Source organism: Melopsittacus undulatus, chromosome 11, assembly GCF_012275295.1.
Source record: "Melopsittacus undulatus isolate bMelUnd1 chromosome 11, bMelUnd1.mat.Z, whole genome shotgun sequence".
Lineage (NCBI taxonomy): Eukaryota > Metazoa > Chordata > Aves > Psittaciformes > Psittaculidae > Melopsittacus > Melopsittacus undulatus.
In genome coordinates this window covers 18,073,999-18,095,729 of record NC_047537.1, presented here as the reverse complement: position 1 = coordinate 18,095,729, position 21,731 = coordinate 18,073,999, and the positions used below count along the sequence as shown (strand labels likewise).

The window sequence follows — 21,731 nt, the reverse complement described above, 5'->3', positions numbered from 1 at the left end:
TGACTAAACTAATTCTTGCTTTTGTTTGCCTTTCTTTGCTGTAAAGGAGAGCAAAGAACAAAGAATTGATTGTCTGTATTCTATTTTAATTGCTTTTAAGAAAATGATCAAAGAACTCTTGACTGTTCTTTTTAATGGACTTCTCTTTTGAAGTGGTTTCTTTCTGTATTGGAGTGCAGGAGTTGACCACCTTTGCATGCCAGGGATACATCCAGCAGTGGTATCATCTGCTTATTGTTATCTTAATGATGTATTGGGATGTGGGGAAAAGGATTGTGTTCTGTCTCTTGATGAGAACCTCAGTATAGAATTGCACCATAAGGCCTATGTAGCCAATGTGCTATGTATCTGGCAGTGGCCAAGAGCAGTCTCTGTGTCTAGGGAAGGGGACAAGAATGAGATAAACATATGGTAACACTCTGGGGATATTTCATCCTAAGCAATGTGTCTTGACAGCCCTTCTGCTCCAGACAGCGCCTGTTGTCTGAAATAACACTGTGTGTGCTTACTTTCTTGTGCCTGCCCAGTTCCTTTCTGGAGCCAAGCGAACTTTATCGTGACACCCTGCAGCAGGAGTTTGTGCTTTGTGACACTGTGCCAAGAGATGTGTTTTACCTAGAGCCTGGCTCCTGCTTGCTCAGCTTCATACCACCTGCTCCTGGTGTTGGAAGAAGTACTAAAACCCCTACTCACATCCTTCTTGCTTGCCCTGTTAGGTATCTCCCTCAGTTTTTAAATTATTCTTTTTCATGGTGATGAGTCTTATTCTGTTTCATAATTTATGATTCCATATGAAGCACCACTGTGGTTCTGTAATGTTCATCTTCTATCATTTCTAACCTTTTTTTAGGATCTCCTGGTATATCAGGTAGGTATTTAGATTGTTTTTTTATTTAGTGTTAACTTCTAGCTTGAGGTACATTATCTGCAGGCCCCAGGCCTTATCATGCTGCATTTTGATGACATTCCATTGACATTAGTGAATGGTCAAGATTTAATTGATGTACTGATAAATTTTAATAGGTTTGCTTAATAGAGTACAGCATCTGTCTACCTGGAAGCTGGTATTTTCCTGATCCAAAAGCCAAACAGACCTTTACAGTTGCGCCATGCTACTTATCTTGAATTAGGCCCTTTTGGCAAAGCTTTCCTCTACTGATTATACTCTTGGTAGAGTGAAATCAGTCTTGCAGTGCTTAAGGGACCAGTTGTGTCTGGGGCAGATGAGAAGCTGGTGGGTGCAGTCTGAGGCAATGAAGTCAAACCTGTTTCACTGAACCTTTGTGGGGGGTGATCTGTGTGGAGATCGGGAGACTTTGTTCTTTGTGGTTGTACAGGTCTTTAACCTTTCAGACAATGGTTTAATGAGGAATCCTGAGCCTGTTCCGTAGCAATGCTATAGTTAGCCTTTCCTCCCCCATGCAAAAATTAGGTTTTGTCTACACAGTAATAATTGTATTTAAAATACCCTAACGTGTTCCAGATGTTATGTGTTTTAGCAGACCTTATTGTAAGTGGCTCTGATTCTAAGACCAAAAATGTGACGAAATACCGGTTGTAGGACTCATTAAAGTGAGACTTAAGCACGGTACAATGGAGCAGTAAGGAATATTTTGACTGTTCCAAAAATAGCTCCTCAGTGGACATAGTAGGATTGCAGCTGAATTTTAAAGTAAAACTGGCTGCAGAGAAGCCAGACACACAATTCTGTTAACTGGAAAGGAATGGGGAAGCTAAATACGAAATTCTGCTTTCAGTGTGACAGTATCCTGTGCATTTGTGAGATGCCTGTTTAGCAATGCAGAACGCAGTTGTCACTGTTCAGCTGCTCAGACAAATAATGGTTATTTACAAGCCATGGTAAGACAAGCTTAATGGTTTCCAGTCATTTTGATCTGTGTATCTTAACATTTTCAAAGAAAGCTCTGTTCCTGTGTTGTGTACAGGTTTATGTATTGCTATTGTTACAGAGAAATAGGAAGTGTTTGAGAATAGCTCACATTCCCCAGTAATCACATGTTGGTCTCCAGGCATTTAAGCTTTCGCTGGCCTGCAGCCAGCCTTTACTGCTATGCTGTTTTGGAGGTCAGCTTCTTCTCCCTAGTACTCTAACCTTGAGCCAAAGCAGTCATGTCCTGTGCATTTGTGGTCAGAAGCCAAGTTCTCTATTCTAGAAACTACTGAAGTTGACTCTTAATTTCAGGGCACATTCTGTCAAAGAAACTGTTGTGCTCAGAGCTATGTGTCTTCTGGGCCAGAACTGATTTCCATCTGTCTGCCTTGGAATGCAGGCAGAGCAAACACTCATTTTCTCTGCAGTATAGTTTTGCACATGCATTTAATATAAACAAGTTAAAGTGAAATAGCAAGTCAGTCTGATATTGCTGTTGCTCACTAGTTCAGCTAAGGTCTGTGTATACTGAAACCCAGCTTACAGCAGTGTGGCTGTGAAGTCTGTCCTTGTTCCACCTTCAGCCTAGACCAGAACAATGTCAGTTGGTTTGTTCTTTTTTCTTTTTTTTCTAACCAGCAATTTGATCTTGATCTCCCAGTCACAAGCCAGCCTAACCTGACTGATCTGACTTCCCAAGCTTACTCCAAAGGAAAGGAAGATTTACATTGAGCATGTTTGGGGTTTCTATCCTTAATCTTTATTTTTCTTGAGGAAGCAGTGGGACTTGCCCAACTTCTCTGTTCTAGCTTCTCATTTTAGATATTAATGTATCAAGATTGTGCAGAGACTGCAGTTGAAGTTACCTTATTCTGTAGAGGAGCGGCACTGTGCCTTGGGCTCTTTGGGGCTCTCTGGACTTCTTGAAAGGAGGCAAAGAGTTAATGATCACTTGTGAGTGTCTGGAAGGCAAGCAAGTGTCACTCAGACTCTTGCACTGGCTGTCCACTTTCTCCTCAGATCCCACCCTGGCCACACATTTGTTCTCTGAAGATGGCCATTCAGGTTCCCAGCCATGAATCAAGTATTACATAGTCCCAGCTATGCAGATTTATTTAAGCAAACCACAAATGACTTGTATCTGTTTGCAAGAAACCACTCTCCACGTTAAAGTACTGTTGAGGCATGCCTGTGGTTATTAAAGATCACTTTTTACAGATAAAAGATTGTATACGAGCCCTTGTCTGTGAGTTAGATTCTGTATCCCCAAAATGTTCTTCCTGATGAATCAGTATACCTGTTGCCACCAAAAGCTTAAGTAAAGTTGCATTAAATAAGAGTTTACTTTTTATCTGGAAGACTGTGTCTCTGCATGCAGCAAAATGGTTCTTAGGTGCTTAAAAGCCAGTCCTCTTCCAGTTTCATGCTTCTCTATGCAGCAATTAAGGCACTCTAATTTTGCTGGTAAAGCATCTCTGTGACCACTTCTCTGAAATAAAAATGCCCAGATTTTGAATAGTACCCATGCAGGAATGGTACATTGAGGGGGATAAAGATCTGTATAGACAGAGCCTGTGTGGGTGGCTTGGCTGATCACATCCTCAGGAGAATAGAGGTTTCTGTTCTGGCTGAGGAAAGCAGAGGCTCTTCGCTTGGTCTGCTGAGGTGGTTACCACAGTTGCATAACTCCACAGTGAATTACCAGTAAAATTCCACTGATCTGGATGGTTGCTTTGTGGCCTCTTTATCTCCTGCTTTATTTATAAGGTCAAAATAATTTTAATGAAATATTAAAATATTATTCAAGCTTGAAAACACTGGATGCCAAATCTGTAGCTGACACATTTGTGTTACAGTACAGAGGAAGTTTGCATCAGGCCTTCCTGTTCCCCAGTAACTCCTTGCTTCTGCTTTTTGCCTTTTTTTCCATCTCCTACCTTGCATTGGGTTTTGGGCAGGCTTAGGTAAATATGCTATGCTTATTTTTTTAGTATAACTCAACTTTGTCAAGAATAATTTATTAATATATATTATCAAGTACTTCCTTGGATAACCTTAGAGTTTTATTGCTATTTAGTTGTAAGGGCCATGTAAATGGAGCATCTTTTCAATAAGCTGCCTTTGAAACCTTTTGGTTTCTGGTTTGTGTGCTGGTAGGAAGATGAGCACTTGCTTGGTTCACACGTACTCCACAGAGAATGTAAACTCTGAAATACATGTAAACCCTTAAATTACTACCAAAAAAAAGGATTTTTTTCCCCTGATATTGCTACTATCTTAATTTGGGTTTGATGTCTTCTGTAACTTTCAATAGCAGAAGATAGTTCTAAATGAAACTGTTAGTGGAAGTGATGTTAATGTGCATATTCCTACCCAGTCAATGCATACTTAGCATGAATTTCTCCAAAACATTCTCTGCAGCATCTTCCTAGAGGTATACTTGTTGCAAACAGTGTCCTGTGATTGGCAGCCAAGATAATATCCCAGGGGGCATGTGGTTTGGGGTGATGTTTTGTGCAGTAAGCATATTTGGATTTCAGTAGGACTTCTGATGTTATCCCCATGTGGTGGCCTCAAAGGAACGACGCTGAGGAACAAGCAAGACAGCCATTTTGAACATAAGTACCAAAGTTTTAGAACATGGTGTGGGTCCTGTGGTGAGATTGCTTGAAGACCTGTCCAGTTTCAGTGATAGCTTTTCCAAACAACCTGGATGATACAACAAACAAGGTGCTTGCAGAGTTTTCAGTGGTGGACTTGCTGGGTTAATGGTTGGACTTGGTGGTCTTCAAGGTTTTTTCTAACCTAAACAGTTCTATGATTCTGTGTCTGTGAGTGCTTTGCACCTGACAGGAACTCAGAGCTAGCTTACATGAACTAGCCTTGCAGGGTGGCTGTTAGGGCTGTTTAAAATGCCAAGCTCTGCATTTGGTCTAAATTTGGAATGTACTTAAAGACGATAGTGATCAGCGCTGTAACCATGGAAATGCTGCCTGAACTAGAGAGATGAGCAGAAATGCCAGTATTTGTGTGTTAGTGCTGCTACATTCACTTGGAAGTGCTTAGTAGCACTGTTAACACATGAAAGGTCCTGTTGTCAGAAATCCAGGGTGGTGTGTGATGTGTTGTATAAGCAGCACTCCAACTGCTAACTATCGAGCATGCAGTTTCATTTATAATACCGGTTCAGTGCTATTTCATGTTTTTTGTGATTGGTGGTGTGTATGAACTGTTATTATGCCTGAAATTTAACGTGAAGTTGTTTCTTTTATGCTGTACAAGGCTTCAAAGAGATTAAATACATCTGAAGTAGCCTGGACTGTGTCTGCAGAGCTGTGTAAGTGCTGATACTTCCTGTTATGCGCAAGAGAACTTTGTTCCCTGTCAAAAGCCACTGGTTCTCTGTTCTGAGAGCTTGGTTTCATTCCCCTGTGTACATCCAGTATGTGTTTTGGGTGACTGGTGCCTTTTGTAGTCATCCAGAAGCAAACCAAAAATTTTCTCCAATTAATTCTGGTCTCAGCTAGAGTAACTTGAGCTAAAGCACAAGAATAGTGAGGCCAGGGGAGACCTTGAAGATGCTCCAAGTGCTGGAGCACCTCTCCTGTGGAAGCAGGCAGAGAGAGCTGGACTTCTTCAGCCTGGAGAAGAGAAAGCTCTATGGAGACCTTACAGCAGCTTCCAGTGTCCAAAGGGACCAAGAAAAACCTGGAGAGGGGCTTTGGACAAGGGCCTGTAAGGGCATGCCAAGGGGAATGGCTTTAACCTGCCAGAACAGGGGAGACTGACATGAGCTCTTGGGCAGAAGCTCTTCCCTGTGAGGGTGCTGAGGTGCTGGCACAGGGTGCCCATGGAAGCTGTGGCTGCCCCATCCCTGGCAGTGTTGAAGGCCAGGTTGGACACAGGGGCTTGGAGCAGCTGCTCCAGTGGAAGGTGTCTCTGCCTGTGGCAGGGGTTGGAACTGGATGAGCTTTAAGGTCCCTTCCAACCCAGATCCCTCTGTAATTCTGTGAATAGCTTCTGTGCCATTTTCTGATTCTATAGAGATTTTTACTTTATTGAATCAAAGCTCTTCATACAAGGTTACGAAGTAGCTATTGAATTAAGTTTAGTCTTTTTACTGGGTTGTTTTGTAATGGTTGTGAGCAGCATCCTTGTCGATTTCAGACACTGTGTTTCAGCGATTTGCTGAATGGCTGTGAAGGTCAGAAGCTTTCTCACTGTGTTTCTAGGATTTGAGCAGCAAATTGCTATGTGTGCTTGGCATGTGGTAGGCCAATTGACCTATTTGGTAGAACAAGTATCCTGTGTTTATTATGTAGTGACATCCACAAGATTACTTTAACAGGTTTTCATTAGCTCTGTTTGTACGGCATAGAAGTAAGTTATATTTGAAATGTTCAAGAAACATAACTGGATACATACTTCAAAGTACTTATTATAAGCTTCTAATACAACTAAACATAAAACTGGATGGAACAGTGTTGTTCTCTTCTTTATACAAAGTACTAAAGCCTAAGGCTTTATGTAGTTAAGCTAAGGCGTGAATTTAAATGTGTTGGGATAAATCTCATTCTCCTTTCTGTCTGTGTTTGCAAGGTACATGTGGGTCACTCCTAGCAGTGTAGGGTCTGAAATCCTTTTCAATGAAACCTGATTAAATCAAGAGGACCCCTTCAAACAAGTATGAGTATCAAAAGAAGACAAGGAGGAATGGGGACTATGCTCTTCTTTATCCCTAATAAAACCTTTTCTTCCATTCAGAGCTCTTGAGTGACAGAGGAGCTGTCAGTGCGAGAATTTAATGGCTTTGGCGAATGCCAGGGAAAAAGTGTTTTCTTGTCCACCTCTGCTTTTTGGTTTCATTTCCCCTAAGTCCTGATTTCCTAGAGAAATTTTCAGGAATTTTCATTTTCATTCCACAAAAGGAGAGGTGAGCTGAGAAAGCTTCATTTACTGGCTTAAGTAGCTTTCAAATGCTTTGCTAGAGACAAGGCTACTGTGAACAGCAACTCATCATAGCACTTCATACCCTAACAAGATGAAGTAAACCCCTAGTGATGTTAATGATGTGGCTTCTGTAGTGACCTTCAGGGTTTGTAGGGTTGTATGGGCTCTGTAGAGCATAGGCTGGTTACCATCCATGGATGTTTGAAGCACTTTGAGACCTGTGCAAGATCCAGTTGGTGTTCGTATGGTCATGACTGTTTCATATTAGTCTCTGTTGAATCTGTTGGGCTCTTGATCATCTGAGTATGATACATAGACCTGGCCTATACATTTGAGCACAGCTTCAGTGCAGTATTACGAATACAGCATTATAAGAATCTGAATATCAGGCTGCAGTAAGTACTTGAGCCACTGAGTCAGATACTCTACTTAAAAACTCTGCTCACCACACTGGTGAACATCTGAGATTGTTTTTCAAGCTTGCTTGTCTCACTGTTTGAGAAATACATTAGCCTTCAATTAGAATTCACGACCAGAATTTGTGCAGAGCAGATTCTTGTTAGTACTTGTCTTGTAATTACTATAATAATGTGTATTTGTGTGGTCTATACTGAAAAAAAACCCCACCAAAAGAGGAGAGCTTCAAAACCAAAGCAGCCATTGTAGTTCAAGGATTTTATGCATAATTATATTAAACTTTAACAGCCTCCTTTATGAAAATTGGAGACTAAATCCAGCCTTATGAAACCTTAAAGCTGGGATGTATTCCTGCAAAGTAGAAGCAGTTGTGCCATTTGAGGCAATTACTTGGGGAATGCTTTGCTTTGGTGGGCTATGTGTGAGCAGTGCAGGCAGTGCTCCTTCCCAGTGCTTCCACTCTTCATACTCTGATGATTGTTTCATCAGGGAGGCCTGGGTCAGTAGCACTTTACACGTGTATAGTCAGCAAGAACTTTTTAGCCTGTAAAATGCAGCAGAATGTCTTGCTGATACTGACTTATCCTATTGATTTTTGTGTGTAACTTATAGAAGGCTTATTTATTTTATCTTGGATATACCTAATAGTCATTGTTAATACCCATGAGGCCAAATTTCATCTTGTATCCAGGAAGAGAGGATAAAGAAAGTATACCCAATTCCTGAGTGACTTGTGCCATGACAGGGTAAAATGCTTTTAGTCTCTACTAGAGAGAGGATAAAAGAGGGGCATAGTAAAATAAGATCAAAGTGCAGCTGGCAATGTAGTAAAGTGTGATGGGGAGAAAGGAGACTAATTGTGCAATGCTTTGCCTGTGTAGTTTATGTAAGGGGCTACTCACATTTGCCAGGTGAATGACAGTTCTCATTGTAGGAGATTCATTGGAATATGTTCCACCACAGGATGCAGCTGTCCCTGCAGAGCCATCTGCATGGCTGTCACATCCTGTGTTCTGCCAGGTCTCTGCTATTCACACCTTTCTTGAGTACAGCTCACCTTGTAAAGGCTGGATTTTCCTTTTGAGTGAAATTCTGCTCTTCATAGAGTGGAAGAGTTTTTCCTGTTCTAAAATTAATGCAATAAAATAGAAGTGTATTCAAATATGTGGCATTGGAGTTTAGTTTCTTAACAAAATGGGATGAAACCCAGAGTCTTCCTGGATGCTTGCTGCCTGCTTAATTTGTCTTGGTTCTTAAAAGATTTAAAGTAGCTCTTGTTCAGGTGAAGGAATAGAATTAAATCCAGACAAAGGGCTTCCACAAGTTATTTCCTCCTGTACCTTCTCGTTGCCTGGATCCGTTCAGTGATAAGTTGTTAGGCAAACATTGTGTATGTTGATCTTGCTTAGATAGCAGCTTAACCATTGGTGAATGTTGCTGGAAAAGCTTTGGAGGAGCATACTGTGTTCCAGTTCAAATTAGAACCTTTTAAATGGTGTTTTAAAGTAGAAATTGTAATGGAAGGCTTAAACTCTTTTCTGTTTTTCCTCTTTGAAAATAAGTCATAGTGTTCTCTACACTGTTAAGCAGAGTAGTCTTGCATCTGGTATCCACTTTTACAAATACCAGTTGTGAAGTGAGATATGCCAGTTCTCTGAAAATCTATCTAGCCATATCTTGATGGCATAGACTGGGCCAAAATTTACAGACAAGTCAAAAATAAGGTTGGTTAAACAACCTCCTGTTTGTCAAGGATCAAAAATGTGCATATAGAAAATGTTTGAGCTTCAGGTGATACACAGCCCTTCATTTATAAGTCTAAACCTGCCTGTCATGCTTGAGTGGGTTGTCTGTAGTCCCTATAAGCCTCACTTGTAGTCTTGTGTAACTAAAACCTTCTTGGTCCTCTCCCCAGAGAGAATTCTGAGTCACTGCCAAACTGCCTTTGTTTCCCAGCAATAAGAAAATAACTTCTCTCTTTGTAAATGAAAACATTTAATGAAGTGAAAACATAGAAGAAAAACCCAGTTAAGCTCACTCTGAAGGAGAGCTGCTGTGCAGAGACATACTGACCAGAGAGGTTAACTGCTAAGGTTCAAAGTTTAACCATGCTGCTGGCATGGCAGCAGGGGTCTGGCTTGTAGCAGGGAGGATGTCATTTTGGAGGACAGTTTGTCCTTCCAGAACTGGCTTCGCAGAGATCATCCTTTCCAAAAAGCTCACTACCTGTTTATTAAAGATGTTTTTTTCCTTTCCCAAAGTTCAGTCCAGTTCACATTCCCCCTTCCTGGTACCTGGGAATGCTACCTTGCAAAAAATCTTGTTTCAAGAGCTTTATGAGGTATATCCATTTTAATCATCTGCTTTCTTCCACACACACACCTGATACCAGCTGTTGGTTGATACCAACACATGCACTAACATCCACGAAATACACTGGCACTGAGGTACACACTTCTTTGTGGAAGTATAATGATTTTTAAATGTATGTATGAAATGGGAAAGAGCTGTGAATGGCAGTATATGGGAGATGAGGAGGTGCTTGCTGCTTTGGGAGAGATAATCCAAAATTGCTCCTTTCCAAATGCAGCTGCCAGGAGTTTGAAACCTCTGGCTTGGCCTCCCATGAGTTTTTCCTATTGATCCACAGTGCTCTAATGCATGGGGAGAAAAGGGATATGGTGATAAGTAGGAAAGATCAAAACGCTGGAATGCAGCCTGTCAAGCCAGGGCAGCATCCTGCTCTAGTGACTCTCCTTGTTTCTTGTGTGTTTAGGAATACTTCAGAATTTCCACACTCTCCAAGGGGATAACAAAGGATGGTGAATATTGGTGTGCACTTGCAAATTAGTACCCGGACATGGCCAGGTATTGCAGGCAGTCATTATAGGCTTTATATGGCACACACAAAGTGCAGCAGACTAGATTTGATTGCCAGGAGGAATCTCTTCATGTGCTCTTTTGAGGTGCCTATGGAGAATGTTGTGCTGCTCTTAAAAGGCTGCTGTCCCAGCAATTTTGAACATCAAAAACAAACAGAATGTCTTAACTCCTTGTTTCATGCCATTAAGCTATTAAGAAAGCACTCAATGTACTTCATTTCTAGATGGTGATTGAAATTCCTACTTATTTCACCAGGTTAGAAGTTCTGCTTGGAAGTGTAGCAACACAGTGGAAGATTGCCTGCAAGTTCTGTCACATCTTTTTTCTTCTTTTAAGTATAGAAGTTAGGTTTGAGTCATCTAATGGAAATACTGAACAATCCCTACCCTTTAAGGCAGGAGACTTGGAATATATTAATCCAGCCAGAGAAGCTGAGTAACTTATTTGCATAAATGACTGACTTTCCCCATCGAGGGCTGAGCACATGCCTGTTATTAAGGTATTTTATTAGCCCTAGGCATAGGTCGAGAAGCAAAATGCCAAAACACTCTCTTTGGTCCTCCTGAAAACTGGGTTGGGGTCATACCTAAATTCTAAAGGTGGTATTTTGGAAGGATCCTGTTATTGCTGGTATTAGAATTCCAAAATGTAAGGGCAATGGCAGCAAGTATAATTCCCTTAAGTATGAGAAATTACTGCAATGGGTTTAAAATAGCCTTACTTTTGAATTGCTTTCATGTCTTTAATCACAGCTGCAGTACTAGCAAAGATAAAAGTCAAATAAATCCTGTTATTTTGACTTGATGCTGAACATGATCTGCTAAGGGAAGCAGTTGGGAAAGAAGCTTTAATACAAGGCTATCTTGGTTGAACTTATGCTTGTCAGTGTTCTCGCTGTTAGCACACATGAAGAAAGTGAAGGGTTTATATAATGAGTCCATTAAATTTGAAGTTCAAGCTGCTTCACCAGACTGTGTTTTTAGGGATGCACGATGCCAGCTTCTCATGTACCAGAGTACACAAATGTCCCAGAGGCTGGTGGGAAACTGTGCAAGTACACTATTAGGGTACAACAGAATTGCAGGCTTAAAATCCCTGTTTTGAGAGGTCTGTACCACTATGGGATCATTAGGGTTTTCATGTCAAGCCCTGCACCAGCTGCAGAGGTTTTGAGGATGAGCATGCCTGTATTTTGACATGTTACATATCAATCTCCCCACACTGTATGGAGATCTTACTGGAAGAAAAGGGCAAAATTAAGTAATGTCCTTGGATGCATTTAGTGCTACAGCAGCAGTGCTTCACTCTTGTTTTGAATCCATCAGGATTATTGCAGCTGCTTTACTCTTGAGAACTGTCTTTTGTATCTATACAGTCAAATTAAAATCCTGTGACAAAGCTGTGTAATATCTAATGATTTTTATTTGTAGAGACCTCTGTGATGCATAGAGGAAAATGTGTAGTGTTTTATAATGTGCTCTACTGTATCAGACTGCTAAAGGTATACTGGATAATGCAGCTCAGTTACTTCCTGTCTGCAAAGCTGGACTTGAAACAAAATTTCTGGTCCAAAACACCTCAATAATGCGGCAAAATCCACTCAGTTCTATTATTAGCAATGACAAAGCAGCATTTGATCTTTGTTTCATCTTCTCATGCTCTTTAATAGCTCTGGTCTTGGTGATGCACGTGCTGTTTTGACTCATGTGTCTTACTGTGTCATACCACAAATGACATGTTTTCTGCCTGGGCTGTGCTGGCCTGTAGTGAGGTGAGACCTTTCAGTGTCCTGTAGTCTCATACTGCCTCTCTGCACTGTGAGAGAACCATTTGCCACATGTGAAAGAGAAAGCTGTGCTTAAATCAGACTGAATATTTTTATGTGGCTACAGTTTACTATGATCACTTTCTTCAAACAAGGCTGTGCTGTGAAATGATGCGTTACGAAAACATTTTGGCAATGGTACATGAAGAAATAAACCCAGCCTAATTTAAGACCCCAGTAAAATTGACTGTGAACAGTTTTCAGTCCTCTGAGTGCATGTTCTTTAGGGAGAAAGAATCCTGTGTCACTGTTAATCTCTTTGAAACTGTCAAGTGTTTTGTTGCTGTAAGTGTGGAGCTTGCCAACTTTTGGCAGATAATTATTTTGTTCTCTTCCAAATTTAACCACATTGCATTCAGGCTTCCCATTCAGAACAACGCATTCTTCTTAGGCATTTTTTTTCTCACAGTTCAGTAAACACTTAAGAGCAGGTAATGTATTTTGCAAGTGTTCACAGGGCAAATGGGAAACATTTTGAGAGCTAAGATAAGAAATGCATCAATATGTGCAATGAAGGAGATTTGCAAAGGCTTGGCATTGAGGAGACTACTCAGATGGCGAGATTTATCGTGATCCAAAAGTAAAGAGACTTTGAAAATAGTGAGAAAAATGTTATCTACTTCACTTTCTGTCTTGTCTATAAAATAATGGAGGTAACAAAGTCCTCAAATCAAACAGAAGTATTCAGTGAAGCAGTCTTAAACCAGAAGTATCAGTTCTGCTGGAAATCTTTTCTTTCTGACTTAGTACAATATTTAACTACAGTCAATATAGTTGAAGTAAGGATTAAGTTTAGAAAGAATGCTGGCACTTACTCAGGGAGAGGGCTGAGCTATTCTTAACTGTAAAATGTCCATCCTTCTGTCCAGAACAAAAACATCATAAAAGGAGTAAGGAACTTCTTATACCCTATTAATAGGACCCATCCTCCCTCTCTCTTGGAGCTGTGGAAGGCTTTTCCCCAGTGCTTGCTGTTGTGTTCTGACACTAACACTCTGTCACTTCTATTGTGCAGCACACATCTCTGACCCTAGGAATTATTTCTATTCATGATTTAACCAAAACCAGCTGTGCACAGATACAAAGCCTGATAAAAGGAGCATGTGTGCTCATTCACTCATGGGTTGTACTTCTAGTATGGTACAGAGGAGCTTTATGAACTCAGGACAATCATGCTGCAGAAATGCTTTACAGATACATACGAGGGGGGAAGAAAGCTGGCCCTGTTGGAGTGCTTTGCACCAATGTCCCCATAGTAATACTGCATTCCAACTCTGTTTTATGCTGGTAACAAAGTATTTTAAGTCTTATAAAGGCAGAATCAAGAGACCTTTTCTCTTACAGTGCCACCAGTGCATACTTTCTGCAGCTGCTTGTTTTCTTCCACACCCTCTCCCTGTTGGTGCTGTTCCTGTGCTGCAATCCAGCTGTATTCAGAGCAGTTAAAATCATCTGAAAGGCCAAAGTGAATGTTTTAGCTCTTTTAAAGGGTTGTTTCATGTTCTGCTTGCGGATTTGTTACTGATGTTTTCTTCTACGCTGGCACACGTTGCAAATCCTGCCTTTTCTCAAAAGGCAGGTTTTGATAATAGCAAAAACGAAAAACTTCAGAATGTGGGAAGAAGGCTAAAAAATTAGTTCCTTTACTGCTACCCCATGAGGAAAAAAAGCCAAAGAGAAATGGAAATACATTAGTGACTACGAAAGAAAAGGAAAAAAGAAGTTACATTGTGTTCGTCAGACATAGTGGTTCTAAAACTCAAATTCAATGGGTTTACTGATGGGGATATCTCCCATTTTCCTCTTACCTGTTTTACTTATCCCAGATAAGTAAACTATCCTTTCTGAGTGTGTCTGATTTAATACCATTTTCTCTTGTACTTAAGAGATTAACTCAGTTACATGATTGTATTCTTTAACCAGAATCAAAGCTATTGCTAGCCTGGCATTATTGCATATAGTTTACATTTTAAATATGAAGTGGCCTCATTGTGTTGGAAAGACTGTATGTTGCGGGACAGAATTGCAAGCTTAGTAAAGTGTGTAGTGAAATCATGAATACTCTGTGCACAGGGAGCTTGAGAGCTCTGTTAGCTTAAGAAATAGGTTTGGAAATGTTCTTATTAGACCTTTGGGAGCTGTATGGAAAACCCTTGAGACAGGCTGGTGAAACACTGATAATTAGCATGGGTTTTAATCCAACACAATTGTTTTGTCATGTGGTTTTATCTGGGGATTGTCATTGTGTACAATGAACAATTTTCTTTTTGGAGGGGAGAAATAGGGCATTTTGGGGGTTTTAAAAAATTGCTTTACCTCTAAAAGTCTGTATGAGGAGCATATTAATAAATGGATTGCTTGGACTGCCACTGTGACTTTATCATGGGGACTCCAAAATGCCTCAGTCCCTTTAACTAAAGGTATGAAGGACATTGTGCCTCCAAGTGCTGGTGATGTTAGTGAAGGATGTCTCTGTATGCCTTCAGGAATTGTGTTGACAGTTTGTTTTCTTCTTTCTCATTCTTTCTAGGCATATGAAAGAAGGTTTCCTACGTGTCCTCTGATCCCTATGTTTGTAGCCAGTGACACTGTAAATGAATACAAGAGTGAGGATGAAGCTATCCATGTGATTGAACGGCGCTGTAAGCTGGATATAGATGCACCACGGCTATTGAAAAAGGTGATTAAGTCTGAAGTGCCTGTTTTATGCTTTTGGATATCCTTTCACATGGGTTTTGTATCTTAACAGAATCTATGTCATCTTCCTCAGATTGCAGGAGTGGATTATGTCTACTTCATCCAGAAGAATTCTTTGAACAGACGAGAAAGGACTTTACATATAGAAGCCTACAATGAAACCTTCTCTAATAGAGTCATCATTAATGAGCACTGCTCTTACACAGTGAGTAACAGGCTCTTGGTGGTGCTACAGGTGGAGCTGGGGCAGTGTTTAGATTTCAGGACACACAGATTTGGTTGTTATTGGGTTTTGCCTTGCAAGAAAAAATAACCGGCACACCAGCAGAAGTGAGAATTGTTGCTAGTGTTAAATGTAACACGCTCACTTGAAGAACTGAAGCAAGTTTGGCACCCTCTTGCTTGAGCATCTTCTCAGAGAGCAGAATGTAACATAATCTGCTGTGTTTGACAGCTCTGTTCAGGCAAATCTGAGGTTTGTAATAGCAGTGTGGGGCTGATGATACCCTGACAGAACTGTTAAAGGAAAGTTCAGTGTCACTTACTCGCCATCTGCTCAGCTCAAGTGTTCATTGAGTCAGCTTTGGTTTAACCTCATTTTTTCCATCCATTTTTCAGTACAAAGGTTTTCTGATGGAGGAGTCTGGTGGCATGCTTCCTGCTGTGCTCTGGTCCTGTTCTTTTTGAAATGACTTACCTACTAGTCATAGGCTCACACAGCACACACATAGTGGTAAAACTTCAGGTCAATGTTAAAGATCAAATCAAAGCTGGCGAATGTAACTGATTTATTTGGTTTGTAGCATTCTTTCTATGTGCAGATGATAACATTTTCTGCTGTGGAGAGAACCATGGTTAGAAGGCCAGTGGATGTCAACCCTGCTTGACACTATCATCTGATAATGTTTTAATTATTATTTCTGCAATTACTTCCAAGACACACTTAAATCTTCCACCTGTAATTTTTCTGTGAAAGCTCTGTTTAAACAGGTGAAATGCTGTATAGAAAAGTGCATGTGGCAAATACATAACAAATCACTACACATATCTCCTTGCCCTTTTCTATTTGATCAGTAAATTAATAGGTAAGTACAAACCCAGAATTTTAATTCAAGAATAAATTGGTTTGAAAAATGGATTGTTATTAAAGTCATTTTATAATTGAATTTGTGAAAGGACAGGAAGCTTCTTAAATATTGTTACTATGATTTGTACTTACTTAGGCTGTACAAGCTATTTGTGTACCCCACATTCTCTAATGCAGAAGAAGCAAATTAAGGGAAATGTTTTCTTTTCTGTAATTGTGCTGTTATGAAGTGTTCATTCTATTCCCCATCAATGCTAGCCTGTTTTGAAGGTGAGGGGAGCTTTAAGGGATCAGGACAGTTGCATGCTCAGAAATCCAGCCTTCCATGATATTTGTGTAACTACAAATTCAGAGCCCAGCCTGGAAATTCCTTAGACAAGCCTTTATTTCAGAAAACAGTTTTTCTTCAGCATATCATTATCAATCATAGAATCATCCACATTGGAAAAGACCTTTAAGAGTGAGCCTAGCTGGAAGTACTAGCATCTCTATTTCAGGATCATCTCTCAGCAAAGATATAAGCTAAGAAGAAAGTTGGAAGTGCTTGATGATAGCTTATTCAGCTGTCAATCAACTGAGAAGTAGCATTCTTTCAGTAGCATTATCATAGGAGAACAAAGTAAAATAGTTTTCAGTCTACAAAATATGTAGGTACTTTACACGGCAAGGGAACAATCAAGTGCAATGTGTCTGTGCTTGGAAATGCTGACACTACTTGCTGCAGTCTTCAAGCTATCTGGCCTCAGTCATCAGCAACAGAAAGCTCACTGCTCCACATATATGCTACAGTCACAGCTTATGTGTAGAAATGACATAACGTTAGTTGTATAAATGTGATAGTCCTTTGGCTCTTGGCTGATGCACTGGTATTTCTCTACCCTCCCCTTTCTTGTTAAGAAAAAATTTGTGTGCTAGCAATGGGTAGAACAAGAAATGGTCATTTCAAATATTGGGAGGGAGGAAAAATACTAAATGAATAATTAAAGCTGTATGACTTCCTTTTACCTAATAGGTTCATCCTGACAATGAAGACTGGACCTGTTTTGAGCAGTCAGCAAGTCTGGATATCAAATCTTTCTTTGGTTTTGAAAGCACAGTGGAAAAGATAGCCATGAAGCAATACACCAGCAATATTAAAAAGGTGAGCTTGCAGTCACAAAGCAGGTCCCTGGCTCTCAGTTACCAAAAGACAGCATAGCCACTGCTAAGTAACAGGCTGCTCTGCTCAGCAGGCTGGGCTGTTTATTTAGCCTGGGGCAGCATGTGTGTATAGGTCTATATTTTCAAGTGGAATAATCTCGAAGAGGCCTGGCCACTTCATGGATTTTCAACCCAATCTGTTCTGTGTCTAAATGGGTGTTTTTAGTAGCTGAAATATATTTTCCTTTTTGAAGGGAAAAGAAATAATAGAATACTACCTGAAGCAGCTGGAGGAAGAAGGAATAACTTTTGTTCCTCGTTGGACTCCTCCTGTTGCATGTAAATCAGAAGGTGTTACATCTCATCCAAGACGACCAGTTTCACCTGCTATTAATATACCAGACTCTGCCACAAAGGAGGGCTTGAGCAATAAGGAGATCCTCAACACCTCAAGCAGTCCCTCAGAGCCCACAGCAGGAACACCAGATGGTATGGTGGTTTGACTTATTCTGATGGGATTGTTTGTTCTCTAGAGGCTCTCCACACTGAGCTGCTTCTGATGGGCAGCTGAAAATCTTTGCATTGGCTCTTTGGTAACATACAATGTTAAAGTGCAGATTAGCAAAGCAGTAACATGTGGAGTAGCTTAAATAGCTGTAATGTGCTGATCCTTTTAGTAAAGGAAGATCAGGTATGAGTGGAAAAAACTCTTCACTTTGCTCTTCATTAAGCTGCAAATGAATGGCCTGCTGCTTGCCCTGAAATTCAGGATAGGCATTACTATAGCAATAATGAGGAGAAAAGTGCTGAAGGTTTCCTGGACAGTCTTCTGTTGTATCTTCTTAATATGGGAATTTTGGAAAATTCTTGCACTGGGAGATTCAGATCCAAGGTTCTCTATATATTTCCAGAAGAAGCAAGCCCTATGATGCTGTAGATTGACAAATGTGAATGTACTGGCAAAATGCTTTTATAAATGTCTGGTTTTACTCCTTCCCTTAGTTGCAGAAGGAGAATTAATCTTGGTTGACCATTAAGATGACTGTGTAAGTTGCCTTGCTTATCTTTTGATTGAAAGAAATTTCATTTGATTCTGACTGCCCACAACACAGAGCAGTCACTTCTCTCCTTCAGATAACAGTAGTAAGGTCACTTACTACTTTGGCTTGGTGAGTTCAGGACTGCTCTAATCACATGTGCATCTCCTTTTAGACAAGCTAGATGCAGACTACATCAAGAGGTATCTGGGTGACTTGACCCCAATGCAGGAAAGCTGCCTCATTCGGTTGAGGCAGTGGCTCCAGGAGACTCACAAAGGCAAAGTAAGTTACTCTTGGTCTCCTATGACTCTGTCTTACAATATGTGATATGTAAGGTGGATGTGATGAAACATACCCACAACTCCTGTCACTAACCATTCCTGTTAAATGGCACTTCATGACCAAAACCTGGTACAGTGGCAATAGAAGTTTGTTGTGATGTGACTGTTCAGCTGATGTTGCCAGTTGAGGTGCTTAAATGATTAGTGTGACTGCTTCAGAATGTCAGCAGACCAGCACAGGGAGGATAACATCAGTTTTATAACTCTGCCTGGTTCCACAATAACTGTATTTTACTTTTGTTTGTTTTGGCCAAATGTCATATTTTCAAATCTGTGTCCCAAAGTGCAGCACGTAAGGGGAAGCAATGTGGCCATTTAAATCACTGATAGTAAGGCTGGGGATTTTCCAGAGGCTTGTGAATGGCATGTATGGCTCAGCTTCCTTTTGCTTAACAGCAAAATACAGTCTGTCTTTTGTTGCTAGATTTGTTTAAATTGACTGACTTAGTATGGTCACACAGGTGTAAATGATTACAATGGAGTTCATGACATTTTTATATCCCTTATGTGAAGGTAGCTGCAGTATCTGGCAGGGCTCGTGTTTTTGTTGCAAAGACTGATTTGCTTGAGTAACTTCCAGTGTTACATACTGTCCCCTTGTACTGGTGCAGGGCTGCATGTTTTTTGGTGTCTATCATTTGGGCTTTTTTTTGTGCTTGTTTCAAACCTTGAATACAAAATTGGAATTTGTTTGGCATTTTTTCATTAGATCCCAAAGGATGAGCACATTTTAAGATTCCTGCATGCCCGGGACTTCAACATTGATAAAGCAAGAGAGATCCTTTGCCAGTCACTGACATGGCGTAAGCAGCATCAGGTAGACTATATTCTAGATACCTGGAACCCTCCTCAAGTACTCCAGGATTACTATGCAGGAGGCTGGCATCACCATGATAAAGGTATGCTACATAGGGTGAATATTGAACAGCCTTTTTATGTTCTGAATTAAAGGTGATAGTTGTCCCTCTGTTAACTAGAGGTGGCTGGAAAGGTGGTTAGAACCTCTCAGTTATGTGCTAACTGCATTGAAATTGATGTTGCCAGCTGCTTTAGTTGGTGGAGCAAACTCCTAGGTCCTATTCTTTCTGACTAATGCTTGACATATTTAACTCTCTTAAGAGCTCTGCTTTGCCAGTAGCTTAAGAAAAGTTGTTAATTGCACTTCTGTAGTGCTCAGAGATGCTTAGAAGTGTGTTATGCAAATGCTGAGTATTCTCTTTCTGTGATTAAAATATGTTTGTAAATAAGTATATCTTTCTAATCAATTTATTTCTGATGTTGTGTAAGTCTGCTGATGGCATAAATGAATACTTACATGGCATTACAATCAGCTTAATGATGAAAAGTGTTATGTTGCAAAAACATCAAACAGAGCAGGTTTATTTAAGAAGGGAAGAAGCTTTGGCTGAATTCCCTTTGTATGGTGAGCCACAGCCAGATCTTTAAAACAGGGATGACTGTGGCTGACATGCTCCCCTATCCCTCAGCTTGCTTTATCGTGCACTGATCTTGTTGCTAATACATACACAGAATTGGAATTTGTTGCTTGAAGCAAGCTGGGCTCTTTAGATAAGGAAATGATCTCTTACTGTGAGCTATCTGTGTTCTGATTTAGTCTTTTCCTCGCTGACACCATTGTTTCTGCTGGCTCTTCCTGTTAGAAGAAGTGTATGAAGCAGGGCAGGATGCTGCCAGCAGTAGTGGCCAGGAGCTTGAATGGCTCTCCCCTGTTGCTTTAGGTTTAACAGACCTCAAATGGGGGAAAATGGGAATATGCTTGTAAAGATTGTAGGGAAAAAGACCTGTGAACAAGTTCTCCCTTTCTCTCAGTTCCTTGTCCTTACTTAGCAAAGACCTCCTCTGCCAGTAGCACATAACTGGGTCCTGCCAGGAAGCAGATAGAAAGGTACAGAATGCATCAAAGAGTTGTTTAATGTCATCCTGAGAAGTTCTTCAGTTTTGTGGTGAGCTTCATGCCCCCTCCCTTCCCCTCCAGTTCCTTTAATCTCTTCTGCAGCATGCCCACAAGTAAAGCATGGGTTTGTCAATAGCAGAAAGAGAATTCAAAACTGCATAATTCTATGTAATTTAAAATTTTAGTGGTAGGTTCTTCTTTTAAATCCTCTTTTCTAGTAATGTTCCTCTCCTCCTACATGTGCTAAATGTGCCAAACTTCAGCTAGCTGAATTCTCTATAGCATTTAGTGTTAAAGCAAAGGCAGGAGTGATTATGAAGCATGTTGTCTAGAATGAGCTAATAATACAAAAGAATAAAACTTATTATTTTGGCTTGCAATTAGCACAGTTTTCTGTGCATCTGAGTGGCTTTTATTTTGTCAGGAATGCTTCAATCAAATGGTGGTTTAAATCACAAAGCTCTAATGGAATATAAAATATACAGTGATAATACAGCACTGTCAGCTGAGACTTTCCTTTATGTGTCATTTGGGTGGACCAGGGTTAGCAAACACTTAGCTTGGCTTTGGATGCTGAGAAGGGAGGAAGACCTGCTATAAAGCTTAATAGCACTGTTTGTTTTGTGTTTCAAAAGCTAAACAGCACATTCCAAGATAATCATGTGCTGATGTTAAAATAACATTTTCTTTTAGACCTGATAAAATACAAAATACCCTGAACTTTAATGGAGGGGGTGTTTTTGCCAAAGAAATAACTTGACTGGACTCTGCAGTTTAGGTTATTTGGGGGTTTTTATATATTAACAGTTTCTTTCCTTGTGTTCCAAAGGACTTAATGATAATTTGATACTCCTCTTTGCGTTTGTTGAAGGGAAGTGAAGCTGAACAGACAACAGGACTTCAGGGAGGTTTTTATATATATAATATATATATATTTGTATATAAAAGCTCTTCTTTTTTATTATTTTATTTTTGTGTCCTAGCGTACTCAGTTCTGTAAGCTGGTGATTGTTTAGCTTATGTACTAGAATACATGAAGCAAACCTTACAAAATGCATCACAGCTTTGGGAGGATGGAAGCAGTTTCAGACAATGAGCTCCTATTATGAAGATCCAGGAATGCAGGCTTTGATTCTCTAATTTAGCCAATGCAGTTATTACGCTTAATGCCTTAGTATCCTGGACATTTCTAGGATGTGTAGTATGCAACAAAAGTGAAGAGGCAAGGCTTTGAATGCAGAGGGTCCATCTGAAGCTGATCCCTGGAACAGAATGCTCTTAGCAGGCTTAACCTGCAGAAGTGAGGCTGTTTGCCAGTTCTGCATAATGTATAATGACATAGCTGAAAAGTGTGACTCCAGCAAATACTGCAGAAAGCAAGTGTCTTGGTTAACACTTCATTTTCTTAGCTCCCAGAACTCAGTGCAGCTACTTTTCCAGAAAGGTTGCTGTAAGCTATCCAGGGCAGTATTACATCATATGTGATTCAAGGCTTGCTGCTTGTTGCAACTCTTCACCTACGCTAATGGACTAAAGCTTTTCCTG

The 21,731-nt window shown here is 40.3% G+C and overlaps 1 protein-coding gene across 1 annotated transcript in view; it reads left to right on the top strand.

Annotated features, from left to right (window-relative positions):
• The window catches only part of SEC14L1 (SEC14 like lipid binding 1), a 42,552-nt gene that overhangs the window by 10,158 nt on the left and 10,663 nt on the right, over positions 1–21,731 (top strand). Inside the window, exons 3-8 of the mRNA XM_005144215.3 lie at positions 14,497–14,646; positions 14,737–14,868; positions 16,763–16,891; positions 17,145–17,379; positions 18,103–18,212; positions 18,981–19,170. Coding sequence (XP_005144272.2) covers positions 14,497–14,646; positions 14,737–14,868; positions 16,763–16,891; positions 17,145–17,379; positions 18,103–18,212; positions 18,981–19,170 — 946 coding nt within the window. The remainder of the gene's footprint in view (positions 1–14,496; positions 14,647–14,736; positions 14,869–16,762; positions 16,892–17,144; positions 17,380–18,102; positions 18,213–18,980; positions 19,171–21,731) is intronic.